The 15,542-nt window shown below is 49.2% G+C and overlaps 3 protein-coding genes and 1 long non-coding RNA gene across 4 annotated transcripts; 2 read left to right on the top strand and 2 right to left on the bottom strand.

Moving 5' to 3' along the window:
• Positions 1-36: 36 nt before the first annotated feature.
• pck2 (phosphoenolpyruvate carboxykinase 2 (mitochondrial)) lies at positions 37-7,697 on the bottom strand. The gene is made up of 11 exons (XM_057012175.1): positions 7,464-7,697; positions 3,846-4,058; positions 3,569-3,753; positions 3,430-3,500; positions 3,220-3,355; positions 2,930-3,117; positions 2,585-2,747; positions 2,259-2,474; positions 1,693-1,830; positions 1,472-1,567; positions 37-1,385 (listed from the first exon to the last, which is right to left on the bottom strand). The coding sequence occupies exons 1-11, from the start codon at positions 7,493-7,495 to the stop codon at positions 916-918; spliced, it is 1,908 nt and encodes a 635-aa protein (XP_056868155.1). The 5' UTR covers positions 7,496-7,697; the 3' UTR covers positions 37-915.
• A 280-nt stretch (positions 7,698-7,977) lies between these two features.
• LOC130513561 (uncharacterized) lies at positions 7,978-8,951 on the top strand. Its single transcript, XR_008946761.1, has 2 exons — positions 7,978-8,172; positions 8,280-8,951. It is a non-coding gene; the product is annotated as an uncharacterized LOC130513561 (long non-coding RNA).
• A 1,001-nt stretch (positions 8,952-9,952) lies between these two features.
• On the top strand, positions 9,953-13,195 carry psme1 (proteasome activator subunit 1). The gene is made up of 11 exons (XM_057012272.1): positions 9,953-10,170; positions 10,813-10,845; positions 10,932-10,994; positions 11,077-11,178; positions 11,589-11,643; positions 11,878-11,975; positions 12,093-12,161; positions 12,237-12,304; positions 12,400-12,454; positions 12,534-12,620; positions 13,010-13,195. Exons 1-11 carry the CDS (start codon positions 10,132-10,134, stop codon positions 13,088-13,090), a joined length of 750 nt encoding a protein of 249 aa, XP_056868252.1. The 5' UTR covers positions 9,953-10,131; the 3' UTR covers positions 13,091-13,195.
• LOC130513480 (fat storage-inducing transmembrane protein 1-like) lies at positions 12,481-15,161 on the bottom strand. Its single transcript, XM_057012260.1, has 2 exons — positions 14,330-15,161; positions 12,481-13,997 (listed from the first exon to the last, which is right to left on the bottom strand). Exons 1-2 carry the CDS (start codon positions 14,608-14,610, stop codon positions 13,331-13,333), a joined length of 948 nt encoding a protein of 315 aa, XP_056868240.1. The 5' UTR covers positions 14,611-15,161; the 3' UTR covers positions 12,481-13,330.
• Between the last annotated feature and the right edge of the window lie 381 nt (positions 15,162-15,542).

Raw genomic sequence — 15,542 nt, 5'->3', positions numbered from 1 at the left:
TCTTTGTCAAATATGTTTGAATGAAAAAAGAGACAATTTTTTTGTAATTGTAAGATATTTAATCATTTGACTGTAATAAAAATGCGGGCATTCCACTAAAAATATTAATCTCATAATCTCAGTTGCATTGTTGGGCTGACATTTCACATTAAGTGTAAACTTCACCTGAAATTGTACAATCTGGTCACAAACATTGATAAACTGCTGGGTGGAACGTGACGCGCCCCCTTGTGGCCCCGACTGATACCGACAATATCCTCCAAACCCAAATAGCAAAGGCTGCGTTTCTTACTAAGAATTGGTGCTTCTATCTACTTAATTCCTTTTATTTAACAGCTGCATGAGTACAAAAGACAAAAATGATCTTTGGGCTTCAGCTTGTAAACATAAGAATCTCAGAGACCCTTGTCAGCCAGGCTGATTGTCCTTTAGTACCGCAACGGCTCCAGTGAGTAAAGACACCCCATTCTTCTTCATGATCCCCCCAGTCTTACAGGAATAGTGTTAACTATTGTAGGTATGCACCAGCGATTAATAGCTTTTTCTCCTTCTGAAACTCCTAATCTGACATCTTTTCTTAAAAAAAAACAAAAAAACTTCCCTTCATAAAAGAGAAAGACAAGCGTTGCTGAGTGTGTTTACGTGCACAGAGAGGCGTCGGTCTGAGGTTTGGCTGCTGCAGCTGCCATTCACCATTTGTAACTTAGCAGCAGGCCAGTCAGTGTTTAAAGAGCGTGTAGAGCTTTGTTTTTAGCTGTAGTGGAAGGTGTGAGTGACAGGAATCTGGTGGATTTCTGAGGATAAAAACTGTAGCTAACCTGACCGAACACCGAATTCTCTGAGCGTGTAAACACAGCCGGCAACTAATTGCACCCTAGTGGTCTGGATCCTGAGTCTTCCTGGTCCTGGAACGTTTCAGCCGTGCACCCTGTCCTCCAGCGCCTTGAGCTCGGCCTCCACCTGAGCTGGCAGGTCGCCCCCAACCTGCTGACTGAAGTACGCTCTTAACTCCTTTGTCTCCTTCTGCCAGAAGGCCTTTGGCACATGGAAGAGGGCGTCCATGTCCACGCTGCCGCTCAGGCCCGAAGTGTCGATGGTGCCGCTCTGCGGCAGCCAGCCGATGACGCTCTTCTCGGCCGCCTCGTCTTCCCTCTCTCGGCCGCAGCGCTTGAAGATCCACTCCAGGACGCGGGCGTTTTCGCCGAAGCCTGGCCAGAGGAAGGCGCCGCTGGCCGGGTCCTTTCTGAACCAGTTGACGTGGAAGATCTTTGGCAGCTGAGTGGGGGCTTTTCGGCTCTCCATGCTCAGCCAGTGCGCGAGGTAGTCGCCAAAGTTGTACCCGAAGAAGGGACGCATGGCGAAGGGGTCGTGCATGAGGACCTTGCCTGCGGAAAAACGTTACACGGCCCGAATGTTTGCGTGATCCAGGACACGGCAGCAACTGAACTGGTCAGATTTACCACGACTGTACCTTTATGCTCGGCAGCTGCCGTGGCCTCTGACCTCATCGCCGCCCCAACAAACACTCCGTGCTTCCAGTTGAAAGATTCGTAGACAAGCGGGACACCTGACGACATCAACATTTAAGTCACGCCGCCGCCTCTCGGCAACAATAAAGACTCGAAAGGTACTTCAGCTCGTTTTCCTTCCTGCGAGGACAGAAACTCGTCTGTGGTGGGACGCGGGACTAACCTTCTGGCCTCCTGCCACCGAAGATGATGGCGTCGATGGGAACGCCTTCCTCACTCTCCCACAGAGGGTCTATGATGGGACACTGACTGGCGGGGGCGCAGAATCGGGAATTGGGATGAGCGCACAGAGTGGAGCTTCCTTTTAAAAGAAAGGAAAGAACAGTTTATGATGTGCAAGCCTGATAGTGATCCACGACTGAGCGACTGGGTCAGGACACTCTGAGATGGAGCCTGAGGCTTATGTCTTCATATCACAATGGTTGCATTTGACTGGGGTTTGATAATATTTTACTTTATTACGTCTCGTCCCCGGTCAGTCTATTAAACCTTTCGCCACTAGGTGGCACTGTTTCCGAGAATCAGTTAATACTCGTTCTAATGGGGGTCGCGGGGGTGCTGGAGTCCATCCCAGCAGTGAACGACACAAGCCACCATCCCCGGTCAACCAGATTTGCATGTTTTTGGACTGTGGGAGAAAAACTCCACACAGACAGACAGAAAACTCCAGGTAGAGCTGAGAAGCTGTGCAGCGGCGTTAGAGCGACGTGTCGGCGCCGAGGCCGTTACCTGGCTTCCAGGTTTTTCCGTGCCAGTCAGTCAGTGTGACTCCAGCTGCAGGAGGGTCCAGACCTTCCCACCACACTCCTCCGTCGCTGGTCTCGCCGACATTAGTGAAGACGGTGTTTTTGGCGATGGTGGCCATGGCGTAGGGGTTGGTCTTGTCAGAGGTGCCGGGTGCGACGCCGAAGAAGCCGTTCTCTGGGTTGATGGCTCTCAGTTTACCTGCAGGGAGGATGGAATCATGCCTCAAACTTTAAGGACGGATCGCTCCCAGCTACAAACGCTATTGTCGGAGACCCAAACGTGACACTTTACCAAATTTCCTGCCTTACCTTGGTTGTCAAACTTCATCCAGGCAATGTCGTCACCAACACATTCCACCTTCCAGCCTGGCAGAGTCGGCTTCATCATGGCCAGGTTGGTTTTGCCGCAGGCGCTAGGGAAGGCCGCCGCCACGTAACGCTTCACCCCCTGAGGGTTGGTGATACCCAGGATCTGAGGAGGCAGGAAAGTGTCCACTTTTTAACCACCACTCCTGTAATCTCTAAATCTAAATGTCATTCAGATTTCACTGTAACGCCCAGATGTGAAAAGGAGCTGCTAATTGCTAAAGGCGGCTCTAAACCGGAGCCGAGAGGGGCAGAGGGGCAACAACCGGAGACGGCGACCGCCCTCACCAGCATGTGCTCGGCCAGCCAGCCTTCGTCTTTGGCGATACGGGAGGCGATGCGGAGGGCGAAGCACTTCTTCCCCAGCAGAGAGTTCCCTCCATAACCGCTGCCAAAGGACAGGATCTGCCTGGTGTCCGGAAGGTGGGATATCAGCACCTTGTCCGGGTTACACGGCCACGCGTTCACCAGAGGAGCTAGCGGAGAAGGAGCCCAACGGGAGGGGGAGGTTTAGTGTGACGGGAGGAGACCTGAGGTGGGACTGATGAAGACTGAACGCGTGCTGGTAAAATGTCCACCTTTGAGTGGCAGAGGTCGCCCCAAGGAGTGCTGGCAGCGGACAAAGTCGACACCGTCCGCCAGTTTGTTCAGCACCGGAGCGCCCGTGCGTGTCATGATGCCCATGCTGGCCACCACGTACGGCGAGTCTGTCACCTGGAAGGACACCCAAAAGGTTCGTCACCCGCGGCAACAGCTTGGATCACGTCAGAATCACGACTGTCGGGTACCTGGACGCCGTATTTGGTCAGAGTCGATCCCACGGGACCCATGCTGAAGGGAATCACGTACATGGTCCGACCTGCAGGGACAGGAAGAGCCGTCGGTGTGGCGTGACGGTTCGCACGGGTCTCCGGGGACATACCGTACCCGCCATGCACCCGGGGAAGCGCTCCTCTCGCGCCCTCTGCCAGTCGCTTTCGCTCATCCAGCTGCCGAGCTGACTCTTCACCCCCGCCGCGGGGATGGGGATGGTGTCCCTCTGCTTCTTGGTCACGATCACAGTTTTGCTCTCGACCCGGGCCACATCCTTTGGGTCCGTGCGCGCCAGCCAACTACAAGCACAGCAGGAATTAGGAACCCGAGCGGACGGAAAAGAAGGGGGGGACTGAAACACACACACACGGACGGGGGGAGTTGTTCGTACCAGTTGTCATATTTGGGAAGCTTCTTCACCATCCCTTCCTTCTCCAGGCCTGCCAAGATGTTGGCCGTTTCCTCCGGCGTCCCCGTCACCACGTGCACGTTGGCGGGCTTACATTCTTCCGCCGCTCCCTTCACGAAGTCCGCCACCGCCGACGGCAGCGAGGGCACGGAGGCCAGGGAACGGACGCCGACGCTTGCCCCGAGGCCGCCGTGTCTGAAAGGGATCGAGAGTCAGGCGCGTAACTCGGAGACGCGGCTCGCGACCGCCGACGCCATCGGAGCAGCAACGGCGTTCGTGTTTAATGAGCTGGTTCCATCCAAAGGTCATTTAAGTACCTGAAAAACCTGCAAAACTAGACAGCGCCTCCTGAGTAATCATGTGTTCTGGGTGGCTCTGAAACAGGAGGCTGTCAGGACAACAAACTAGATCAAAACATTTGGATCCTTTGGATACGACTGTAAATGTGGATGGAGTGAAAACAGTTTTATATCTGGATCTGATATCAATCTGGTCGAGTTTGTCGCTCTGCTTTGCTCCCGTTGAAATCAGGCATTTCTGTGCGGGTTCGGAAGCCCTCGGGCCTTCAGCGCTGGTCTTTTGTTTGCCCCGAGGGAACCTCTGCTAGGTTCCATTTAACTGCAAATCAGAGGCTTTGAACTACAATAAACTGCCCTCAGCTGTCAGGAAACCAGAAACTGTCTGAGTTAATGCACCAGAACAGAGCCCCAGGAGCACCAGAAGGCCCAGGAGCACTGGGAGCACCAGGAGCTCCAGGTTACTGCTTATTAGGAGCAGAAATATGATTAAAAGAGGAGGAAGAGGTTCTGCATTTAAATGTCCACCACAAGCCCGTGTGTTCCTGAACATGCTGAACCTTAACCACCCGAATATTGAAGCTGAATGATGTGAGGGCAGTCGAGTCGTTAGTTAAAGCTGCGGAGCGTTACGTCAACGTCCCCGTAAGGATAGAAATCTAAATACTTCTCCTGTTTCCATGAAGCATTCTCAATGATAGACCTTGGACACAAACACCACCATAAAGCGTCCCGCCGCTCATCCAAATCACGTTCTCGCTACATATTACACGGTGTTCCGTTTATCAGGCGGGACAACGTGCACGTGGCTCCGCCGCATAGACACACACGTCACACGTGCACAGGGTTCTCACAAACACCCGCCAGGCCGAACCATCTGACGGGCAGACGTGCTCAAAGATCAGCGAGGGAGCAAAGAGCTGCAGTTTATTGAGTCCAAACTCCCCCCGAACGGGCCAACGGACCAGCTTAAACATTAATGTGGGAACGTTTACAGACAGATCTTAACTCTGTCTGAGTCCCTGTGACTCCGGAGCAGCGGAAACGTGACAAACGGAGCTTCAGCTGCACCTTCTCCTGTGTTTTTGGTTAAAACTCCAACCGGGGCGGTTCTGAAAGGACCTAATGGCTGAAACTGTTTAGGCATTAACTTACTGGTTTCTGTCAGGTTGTGATTTAAGACGTCCTGTCACACACGTCACGTAGAAAACATCAGGCGCACGTCTGTGGAACTTCGGTGACCTTTGCTACTACTTTAAACTCCTGCAATGTGCCCTGAAGTCATTTTGAGAATGGAGAATCTGAAACAACATGTTCCGAAAGATCCAGGAAGAAGAAAACACCAGAGAGCAGAGCTTGTTCTTCTACTCAGGGAAAAGCTGCGAATCACCTTTACAGTTGTGTCTGACGTTGAATCGATTGTGATTCCAGCCTGATTCAAATAAGATTATCGAGACAAAGTGTGAAAATGGCTGCAGAGTTTTTGGATGCAGAGTTAAAGGCCACGTTTACACCGCCGCTCCTCTACCCCTGTTCACTGCTGTCAGGTAGCCTAGTCCTTTAATACCCGTCGACAGGTAACTTTGGTTTGGACCGTGAGTGAGCTACAGCGGTGGAGTAATTCTCAGCTCACACCTCCATGTTGTTGTTACCTGTTGTTGCGCGTCCATGATTCATCCCTACGTACAAGCGGATTGGAATTCCATGACCCGTCTGCCGTTTTGATCACGAGTTACGCCTTAAATTGTAGCATCAGCTGTCACGAGGCACTAAATCCATTCATTCTCTCTGAGCAAAGCGGGTTGAGCAAGTGGAGCGTTGCCAGCGACAGGGTGATATTTTGTCAACCTGTGATGCGTGTGATCCATGACTGGGACATTTACAGGCTAGCAGCGTTAGCTTCTGACTCAAGTGTACCGTGGTTGTTATTACCAGGTAATACCACAGCACCCACAGCACGCTGACGTCCCACCTGGGCCCGGCGCTGCTGTCCCACGCCAGCGTGTGACGCTCGTGTTTAGTGTTTTTATGGCTCCCGTCGCCACCGTTCACTCATCTACCCTGTTGACTCTGGCTATCTTCAGTTGCTGAACTTGGTTTTTTTAATCAGTCATAGCAAAATGAAATAAGCTGACGGATGTGATTAGAACCTAAACAGCCAGTAAGGCAGATTTGCAGGTCATGTGACCCCCCACCCACCATAATCATTGTCAGAAATCTTAGATTAGAAATCTTCTAGGGGCTTCCAGACCTCTGCTTTGCCTCCCCACCCCCGACTCTGGAGGAGCACAAACGCCCCACACAGTGAAAAACCGACTAATTGTCAGCAGGAGCGTCTGATTTGGTCGCTACAGTTCAAAATGGCTACAGTTCAAACCCCTCGCAGGGCAGAGATGATCGGAAAGCTCTCGAAGCAGATTTAAAGGAAGCACACGTCCAACTCAGCGGGCCAATCACGACACACCACATCCAGAAACGCCTGCAGTGCTGATAATATGGATCTGGGCAAACAGCCCCATTAGGGCAGAGTCTAGACTTCATACACACACGTCACATCCATGAAATTACACGTGGAGCCTAATCTGCCCCATTCAGGCAAACAGAGAGAGAAGTTCCACAAACGGGCCGGAGCTGTCGTCCTCCTTCCCCCATCAGAAACCGCTCCCACAACCCTGCAGGGTCGGATACACGCTCACAGCGTGAAAAGCTGGGTTAGGGTTAGGTTTAGGGGGGGATCCATTCACGCCGCTGACCCATTGTGTCTCCGTGGTGACCCGTTGTGTCTCCGTGGTGACGTCACACCTGACAGGTTTCTGTGCAGATGAGTGCTGCTGATTCAAGATTCAAGAGTACTTTATTGATCCCTTTAGGGGGTGTCCACCAGGGAAATTAGCAATGTGTGGATGTGTGGATCCACATTCTGTCACGGCTCCACCAAACTTTACTCTGAAAGAATGTTTCACCCACAAAAAAGAGGAATCCCAACAGACAGGATGGGATGATCGGCCCATTTCAATATGCTAACAAAAACACGGTATAAAAAACGCTTTAAATGCTTCAAAAAAGCATCCTTTTCAAAATACAGCATTATATTTGAAGAGCCATGTTCAAAGGGTGTCTTTATGTCTGTTCCACGAGATTTAAATATATAATACACATGTATAAAGTATTATTCTGTAGTTATATACAATTTAGTTAATAAGTGAAGATTTTCAAAGGTAACTTTAGAAGGCAGATAATAGAAAATGGTGCAGAGAAACGCTAATAAAGCGATGAAGATGTTTAAAAAGTCACTTTTACTCACCTTCTTATGGCTCCCAACAACATGCACGACATCGTGGCTGTGGTAGAAGAAGCTGGTGGAACTAAAGTGGAAACTGGCACATTTAACTCAGCTGTCCAGATGAGGTGAAGAAGAGGAGGTGAAGAAGAGGAGGCTGAACTACAGCTGCTTGCGCTTGATATCAGTGCCCTGCAGAGACCTTGCACTTTGCTCCGAGCGCATTCACGGGGGGGAAAAAAGTACCTCGATGTGTCCTGTCCACCACTGTCCACAGATAAGTGTCCACTGGACCGTAAACAGGGTTCGAACGGGAGGGGGGGTCATCAAAATTTAAATATCCTGCACGCTGTTCCCATAATGCCGTCAATTACCGTCAGTGGTTCTCCCACCGCAAGTTGGCAGATGTCCTGCAGCCGAGAAGAGAGCCACAAAGGCGGGGTCCCAGGGAGCCTCCGCGCACGTTACCCGGAAGTACGAGGGAAGAGGAGAAGAAGCAGAAGAAAGTTAAATGGAGGCAGATGTGGGGCGTCGCCACAGGCCTGCTGCAGAATGTCAAGACCCACTTTTAATTCTGAAAGTGCGGTATGGATGAAGGGTTCAAGTTTCAGAAACGTGTCATTTCTACAGAACCGTTTCAGAGGGTTATTGTTAGGGGGCGCTGTCGTCCGCCCTGCGCAAACAAACAAACAAAAAAAAAAGAACCACCCTGTCTTCATCAAAGAATGTAGTTGTATGTGCGTTTTCATTACTCTTTTATGTTGTAACCAATGGCGACACAGTGCAGTTTTGTTGGATTTGAAACAGTTTCTTCTTTGTGTGCTTTTCTGTTTGTCAAAGGGGGTGGGGGAGGGGCTCCCGGAGCCATATGAGCTGTGTCGCTGAGGACGTTGAGGGCTGTGGTCTTCAGAACACAATGCATCCATAAAGTAAAGACTCCAGCCCTGTCTCATGTTCAACACGCCAGCAGCACCAGTTGGTTCCACAGAAAACACCCCAGAGACACGAGAACAATGCAGGAGAGGAGAGCATTCAGAGGTGCTGCCTGCAGCCCTGACTGGGAGAACCCATTAGAATTGTAAATGCTTTCATTATTCAGCCGCACAGAAACAGGAAAATCATCACATAGCTGCAGTAATTTTAATGTGGACACAACGCTGCCGTTAAAATAACTTCCTGGAGACGTGTGAGAGGCTGAAGTGGTGAACTGGGAGAGGAGCGCTGGGGCTCTGGGTGGTCGTAAATGAACTTGTCCCCAAGTTTTAAAATCTATATCTCCATCTGGACAAAAGTACACAGAATGCAAGATCCAATAATGTCAGCATGTAATCAAGACCAAAAACAGAAGAGAGGATCTGGTCTGGAGGGATCAAGTGAGGAATGAGAAGTAAACACAGGATGTAAAGAACATTAGAGCAGAATGAAGATGATTTACAGTTTAGACTAATGGGAAAATCATCGGTGTTTCTGTCCTTATTGTGGAATGTTGTTAATAAAAGCATAGAAACAGATGTTTACTGTGGTATTAATGAGTGTCTGAAATGTAAATGACACAAGTGTTGACGTGCACTTTAGAAAACCCTCCAGATGCCCCATAAAAGCCTCACTGACTCAATCAAATCAGCAGAATGGATCAATCACTCAACTCTATTTGTCCCAACAAACGGTTGTAACAAATAAAGGAGAACTTAAGGGAGAACTTTGCCCCTGTTTGATCAAACTTTAGAACCCCACGACGGCCGTACTTCACAACACCGCGCACGTCTAACAGCTTTATGGTCAGAGGGGTTAAGCGTGCGCCCGAGAGGTCGACAGTCGTGGTTGTAGCTGAGGAATTGCATCAGAGCCGACAAGATTTACCCAATGAGCACGTCAGCCGGGTCATGTTTACAGTGAGCGGCCCTGACGTCTCTTCTGTCCTGGATCCTGTGTTTGTTTTAGGTGGTGACCTCTCGGGGTCGGCCTCGGCTCTGTCCACACATCCTGATGAAACAGGTCATGTGACAAGAAATGTGGGACAACTGACCCCTGTAAACATGGACCCAGCAGCAGACCACACTGGCTCCAGATCTGTGGCTCAAGACACTGATGTGTGGTCCCCATGATCAGTGTCACTTCCGGTATTTCAACACTGAAGCCAACGTGTTCGCACGCACGCACGCACACGCACATGCATCATCGGCGCTATCTGGTGGACACAGTCTGAACTAACAACTACAAATAAATTTCTCGTCACATATCATGACTAATAAAATAGCAGTTGTACGTTGTTGGGTAAACATTAATATTTGGTTGAATTGCTGGTATCAGGAATCTGAAATTAAAGAATGAAAAAGTGAACCAAAAACGAACTAGAAAAAACACGCTTATTCTTCTCCAGGTTACTAAGATGAAACGTTTTAGTACACCTTTATTAATTAATTTATTAGTTATATTGTCAGGTTTTTACAGAAAAGCTCCGGAGATGCTCTAAAAACTACAATACCCACAATTCAACGGGAAACGAAATTTCAATCGGAAAGTACGGAATCGTTTGATAAAGGGACGTTACTTTCGTTTTCGCTTTTTTATGCTGAGTAACTCAGAGGGCCCTGCGTTGAATTAAGGAGCAAACCGCGTGATTGCGACCACTTTGTGAGGCAGAAGGACCCGAACACGTTTCATTTTAACATCTTTTATCCGCGGCGACAACATGGCCTCACTCGGAATCCCGGAGGAGTCAAAGAAGCAGGTGAGCTGGACCTGCTGGGGTGTCGCGGCTAAAAGTGGCTCCCAACACTTCTCTTTTAATCGCATTTACTTTTGAATCAAACGCCTGATCGGCATGTTCAACTTCATGTTCAACTTCATGTTCAACTCGGGGGACACTTGCGTACATTCACGTTACAAATTACTTTTCTAAAGTCAACGGTCATTTCTGAAGAGTCAACTCCATTTTGGAATGCAAAAGAAATTTGTTTCGGTTAAAAAAAACCAAAAGAATCCGAACTTCAGCTACTTAAATATGAAAGAAGCGTTTTACACGTGGACCTTAGTTTCTTTGTATCCTAAAAACTAAAGTGTATTTCTGCAAACATCTCATAAATGGACGCGATTATAACAACTTGAATACCTAAACGAACACTAAATTCTTGTATAACCTGTATTTATCTGTCTTTACTCATGCAGCATCACAGTTAAAGAATGAAGTCGCCATATATTTGGCTCTGAACTTGAGGATTTCCTCAACTTATCAGTACTTTGTTACACCTGCATTCTGAATAACTAATTTTTTTAAAGATGGTTTTGAGCCACAGTTGCTCTATTTAAAAGCACGTTTGTGTCAACTGTTCCAGTGTCCCAGTTAATGTACGATGTTTCCTGATCATTGCAGGTGGACGCCTTCTGCCTAAATCTCACCAAAGAGGTACTTTGAGTCGCACTTGTAACTATTGTTTTATCCAACGGTGTCATTATTGTCCTTAGACTGTTGTCATCTGTGTCTTGAAACAGGCAGAACAGCTGGTTTCTAAGTTCTTCCCTCAGAAGATCGAAGAGCTGCAGACTCTGTTGAAGGTGGTGCACATGTGCTGTGGCCGACTCTCTTTTCTGATGCCGGTTTCACTGAAAAGTCCAATAAACCTGTGATTTCTGCCAGACGTGCTTCAGCTGCAGTGACCTGGCGTCGCTGAGGGCCCCGCTCGATATCCCCATCCCGGACCCCGCCAAGGAGGAGGCAAAGCGCAAGAAGAAAGAGGAGGTTTGACGCAGTGTTAGAGTGTTCATGCAGCTACTGGCGAGGGAGAAACGATCGAGTGCTGAGACACATTTTCAAGGGCAGTTATTTATTCTGGGGTTTTGAAATTAGACATCACATAGTGCTCTGTTATTAAAACTCTATCTCATCTCTCAAGGAGAACTGCACAAAACCTCTCAGTTGGATCAAGATTTATATTTAGAATTCCGTAAAATCACGAGTTACCATGGCAACAGCTCGCAGTGTAATCCTGGCAGTGGTTAACTATACACAGTTGATGCAAATGCAGGATTTCTTTGGTATTAAAATGATATTCAGCTCTTGGGAATGAATGATTGTGAAGGCAGGGGGAGCTGCTGGAACTGGAAGACATTAAAGTAGTCGACAGTAAAAAAAAATTCTTTATGTTGCAGAAAGAGGGGAAGAAGAAAGACGATGAAGATAGCAAAAAAGATGATGAAGATTCAGGTATGTGACGTAACCACTAAAGAAATGGTCATTCAGGTACTTTGTTACACTTAAAATGGCTTGAAAACTTTAGAAATATACTATAGAACTATACTAAATATGGCTTTTGAAATTTAATCCACACATCATATTATCATATAGCATATTTTAAAGGGAACGTTGCATTATGGGTTATAAATCTGTTCCACATTTCACTGCATTAATGAGGACATTTGGGAATGATTTGGCCCCCAGGACCCCCCTGTGGCCCCATCCCCAGCAATGAGAAAGTGGAGGGTCTCCTTCAGGTGGTCAAGCCTCAGATCCAGACTCTGAAGGAGACGCTCAACACGGTCAGTCACTCCTGGAACGGTCGCATTTGCACGCTACCAATATTTCTGACGGTGTATTTGGCAGACGGTGGACGCGGCGGCGCTCTGTGACGTTTGTTTGATGCCCCTTTTTCACAGGTGTCCATGTGGGTGCAGCTCCAGATCCCTAAAATTGAAGATGGTAACAACTTTGGAGTGGCTGTGCAGGTTAGTACCAGCGGAGCGAGTCCGGTTCTGGGGTGTGTTTGATATCACATTTGGATTTTTCTCTGTGTCCATCAGGAGAAAGTGTTTGAACTCCTGACCAACACACGCACCAAGATCGAAGCCTTCCAAACCCAGATCTCAAAGTAAGAGACAGCTCTTCTCCCTGATGGTGCTCCACAATTATGGAAAGACAGATAACGTCTTTGCTTTCTTCTTCTTCTCCTCTCCTCTTCCTCAGATACTACAGCGAGAGGGGCGACGCAGTGGCCAAAGCCTCCAAACAGCAGCACGTGGTCAGCCTCTGTTTGCACAGTCACAGTTTTAGAGAAGCTTCTTTATTCTTTTGGATTTGACACGTGTGTTCTGTGACAGGGAGACTACAGACAGCTGGTCCATGAGCTGGACCAGTATCAGTACTCTGAGCTCCGCCTCACGGTCCTGGACATCTGCAGCACATATGTGAGTGTGTAAAACACTCACTGTACTTGTGGAAACGATCACCAGTCGATCCCTCAACTTTGAGCCCGGTTGTGATAATAATCACATCGCAACGCTAATGGCGTTTTCCCTGTTGAATTAAAGCCAGTGAACATCGGTTCTACTTGTGTCCGAGCAGCAGGGTGTGAGACTGAGTGGAATCGAGGAGGCAATTCAGCTAATTACTGCGCCTCTGTTTAATTTATTAGTCCCGTGCCTCCATGCACGAATCCCTGTTTTGTTCTCCGTCCTCTGGCCCTCGTCCACCCGTGTTTGATGTCGTTAATGGACGAAGCGGTGCTGATGAAAAGGTTCTGTTGACGTGATCCTAATCCTAATCTGTCCCAATCACCGTCTGTCCTTCTGTCCAGGCTGTGCTTTTTGACATCATTACCAAGAACTATGACAAGATTAAGAAGCCCAGAGGAGACGGCAAAGCTCTGATCTATTGAGATGGACGCCACCATCCTCACTAACAAGATACAACCAGTACACTCTGACACTGGATGGGTTCATTTACGCTCAGATTACAAAATAAAGCAACTTGATTCTTAGAATTCCTTCTTTTCTTGAGTGTTGTTGAAGTGAAAATGAAAATAGATGCTGGTTTGTTGCTCTACTGTGACCTTCAAAATAAAAAAGAAATGGTGCACAAGCCGCGCATCACATCCCAACGCGTGGCTGTTTCCATCCTACCAAGGCTGCTGATCTGCTGCGGTGAGAAGTCCCTCTCCTGGCGGACCAGGACACCTCCAGCTTGGTTTGAGCCTAAACCACCCCTGATAGAGTCCCCTCCAACCCAGGTAGCCCACAGCTCCCCCTAGCTGCTGGGAGGGGAACTTTGGGAAGTGAGCGAGCAAACACAGCAGCAGGAACATCCAAAGAGCCAGCAGAACGATGCACAGGAGGAAGATGAACCGTAACGGTCCACCGGGAGACCTGTGCAGGGACGCTGCTCGGTCCAGGTGAAGCCTGAAGACGGACAACTCCTCAACAAGCAGCAGGCAGCAAAGGCAGAGGATCAGGACCTCCTGAGATACTTCGTAACCCCTCCACATCATCCCGGCTCTGAGGCAGGAGGCCTTGGTCTGGTCTTCATGCAGGAGAAGCAGCGGCTGCGATGGGGACACGGTGCCTTCACTTTCCTGGACGGGCGAAATGGGCTCATAACAAGCTCCCGCAGCATCCTCCAAAAGGGCGAGGAGACAGCGACAGGCCCACCACAGAAAGCCCAGTGCCCCCAATCGAGAGAGGTGTTGGAGCGAGACGGAGGCAGAGCGTTGAGCTGAGATGGAGAGGAGGAGGATGAAGGAACCCGAGAGGGTGCACGTCCAACCCCAGGTAGAGCTGAGGAACTTCCTGTAAGACAGCGGGCGGCAGGTACGAGGTCACAGATCAGAAACAGAGCAGAAATGAAAGCACTTGGGTAATGCGCTAATGTAATTAGCACGTTAAAAAAAGCACGAGTCGACTGCGGAGAGACGTGGTACCCAAAGACGGCGAACGACCGGAGGCTTTAGAGTCGACCCGCATCACCAACAGGGATCGGCTCGATGCAGGGAGCATCAAAGAGAGCACCAGATCATCTCTACCGATACTAAAACGATCAGATTTGACCTTGACGAGCTTTAGCTTTCAGATTAAGCTATTTTAGCACCGCGTTGACGGAACCAGGTCATCTGGGCCCTCACCTGTACAGGTAATGGTGGCTGTTGGCAAAGATGCTGTACTTTGACACCCAGAAGTTCAGCACGGGGCCAAAAAGGACCAAACAGGACAGCACCAGATGGAAATGTCTCCTGACCAGGCAGCTCCCAAACACTCGGGCCAGCAGATTAGTTGCCAACACCAAGGAGGCATTCAGGAGCCCGAGGAGGAGTTCCCCTGCTGCTCTCAGCTCCGCGGTCACCCTGTAGAGCTTCTCCAAGCTGATCTCTGGTCGAAACGCGGCCTTTTCGGTCTTCAGATCCATGATCGGGGTTTATTCCGGACAGCCTCGCTCCTTCTCCTGCTCCCTGTGTGTGCGGTCCGTCCCACGTCTCTATCCTTCAGCTCTGGGAGTGGTCCTGCTGTACTGCATGTCAGACGTGCATCACAGCACATGGTGGACGAAAATAACCCCCCCGCTGGCCTCGCTGCCCTCCCCCTCTCTCTAAAAACGCTGCCGAGTGTGAACATTGTTGCAGCTACTGCTTTTAGTGACCCCGTTGTTGTCCGGAGAGCAGCCCAGCAGGACTGAATCTGGTTGCTCAGTCCAACTCATTTAAGGAAGGTGGTGTCAAGACAAGTGAAGATTTCTACCACAAGTGTCTGGGTTTAATCTCGCCGTACAAAAAGCCTCCCACTGACAAACGGATCACCCGACGCCTCTCTTTTGGTTCTCGTTTACTCCCTCTGTTTTAGCATCAGCTGTTGAAGCCAGAACTAATTTAACTTACAAACTGTTGCCAGGCTGCATTTGGTGCAGGGACACGGTGTCCAACACACCACAGCAGTGGAGTCAAATACGCTGGTTTTACACTCAGTCGGGGGTTTCTGAGAGGAATCACCAACGCCAGAGTCCACATAGGAAACGTGCATGCTCTTCATTTCTTGCTCCTCCGTCACTCTAAGATGGTTCTTGCGATGCAGGAACGCAGTTTCATGAAATTAATACAAGCTGTCAGGAGAAGTGTTTTATTACGTTGGGACGCAGCCCAGTTTGTGACCTGGATTCCTTTCATTGAAATTGTATCGTAGGTAATGAATCACCACCGTCAGTGTGTTGGTGCCTTCTAGAAAAACCTCATATGCATTGAGGAGGAGCTTTTAGCGTAACCAAATTCAACCCATGTTGCCGACTATTTAATGGCCCCTGTAGCTCCCTGTTGCTTTGCCTTCAGTCTCCATCCCTCAGTTCTCCTT

This window comes from Takifugu flavidus, chromosome 17, assembly GCF_003711565.1.
Source record: "Takifugu flavidus isolate HTHZ2018 chromosome 17, ASM371156v2, whole genome shotgun sequence".
Lineage (NCBI taxonomy): Eukaryota > Metazoa > Chordata > Actinopteri > Tetraodontiformes > Tetraodontidae > Takifugu > Takifugu flavidus.
This window is presented reverse-complemented; position numbering and strand designations above follow the sequence as displayed.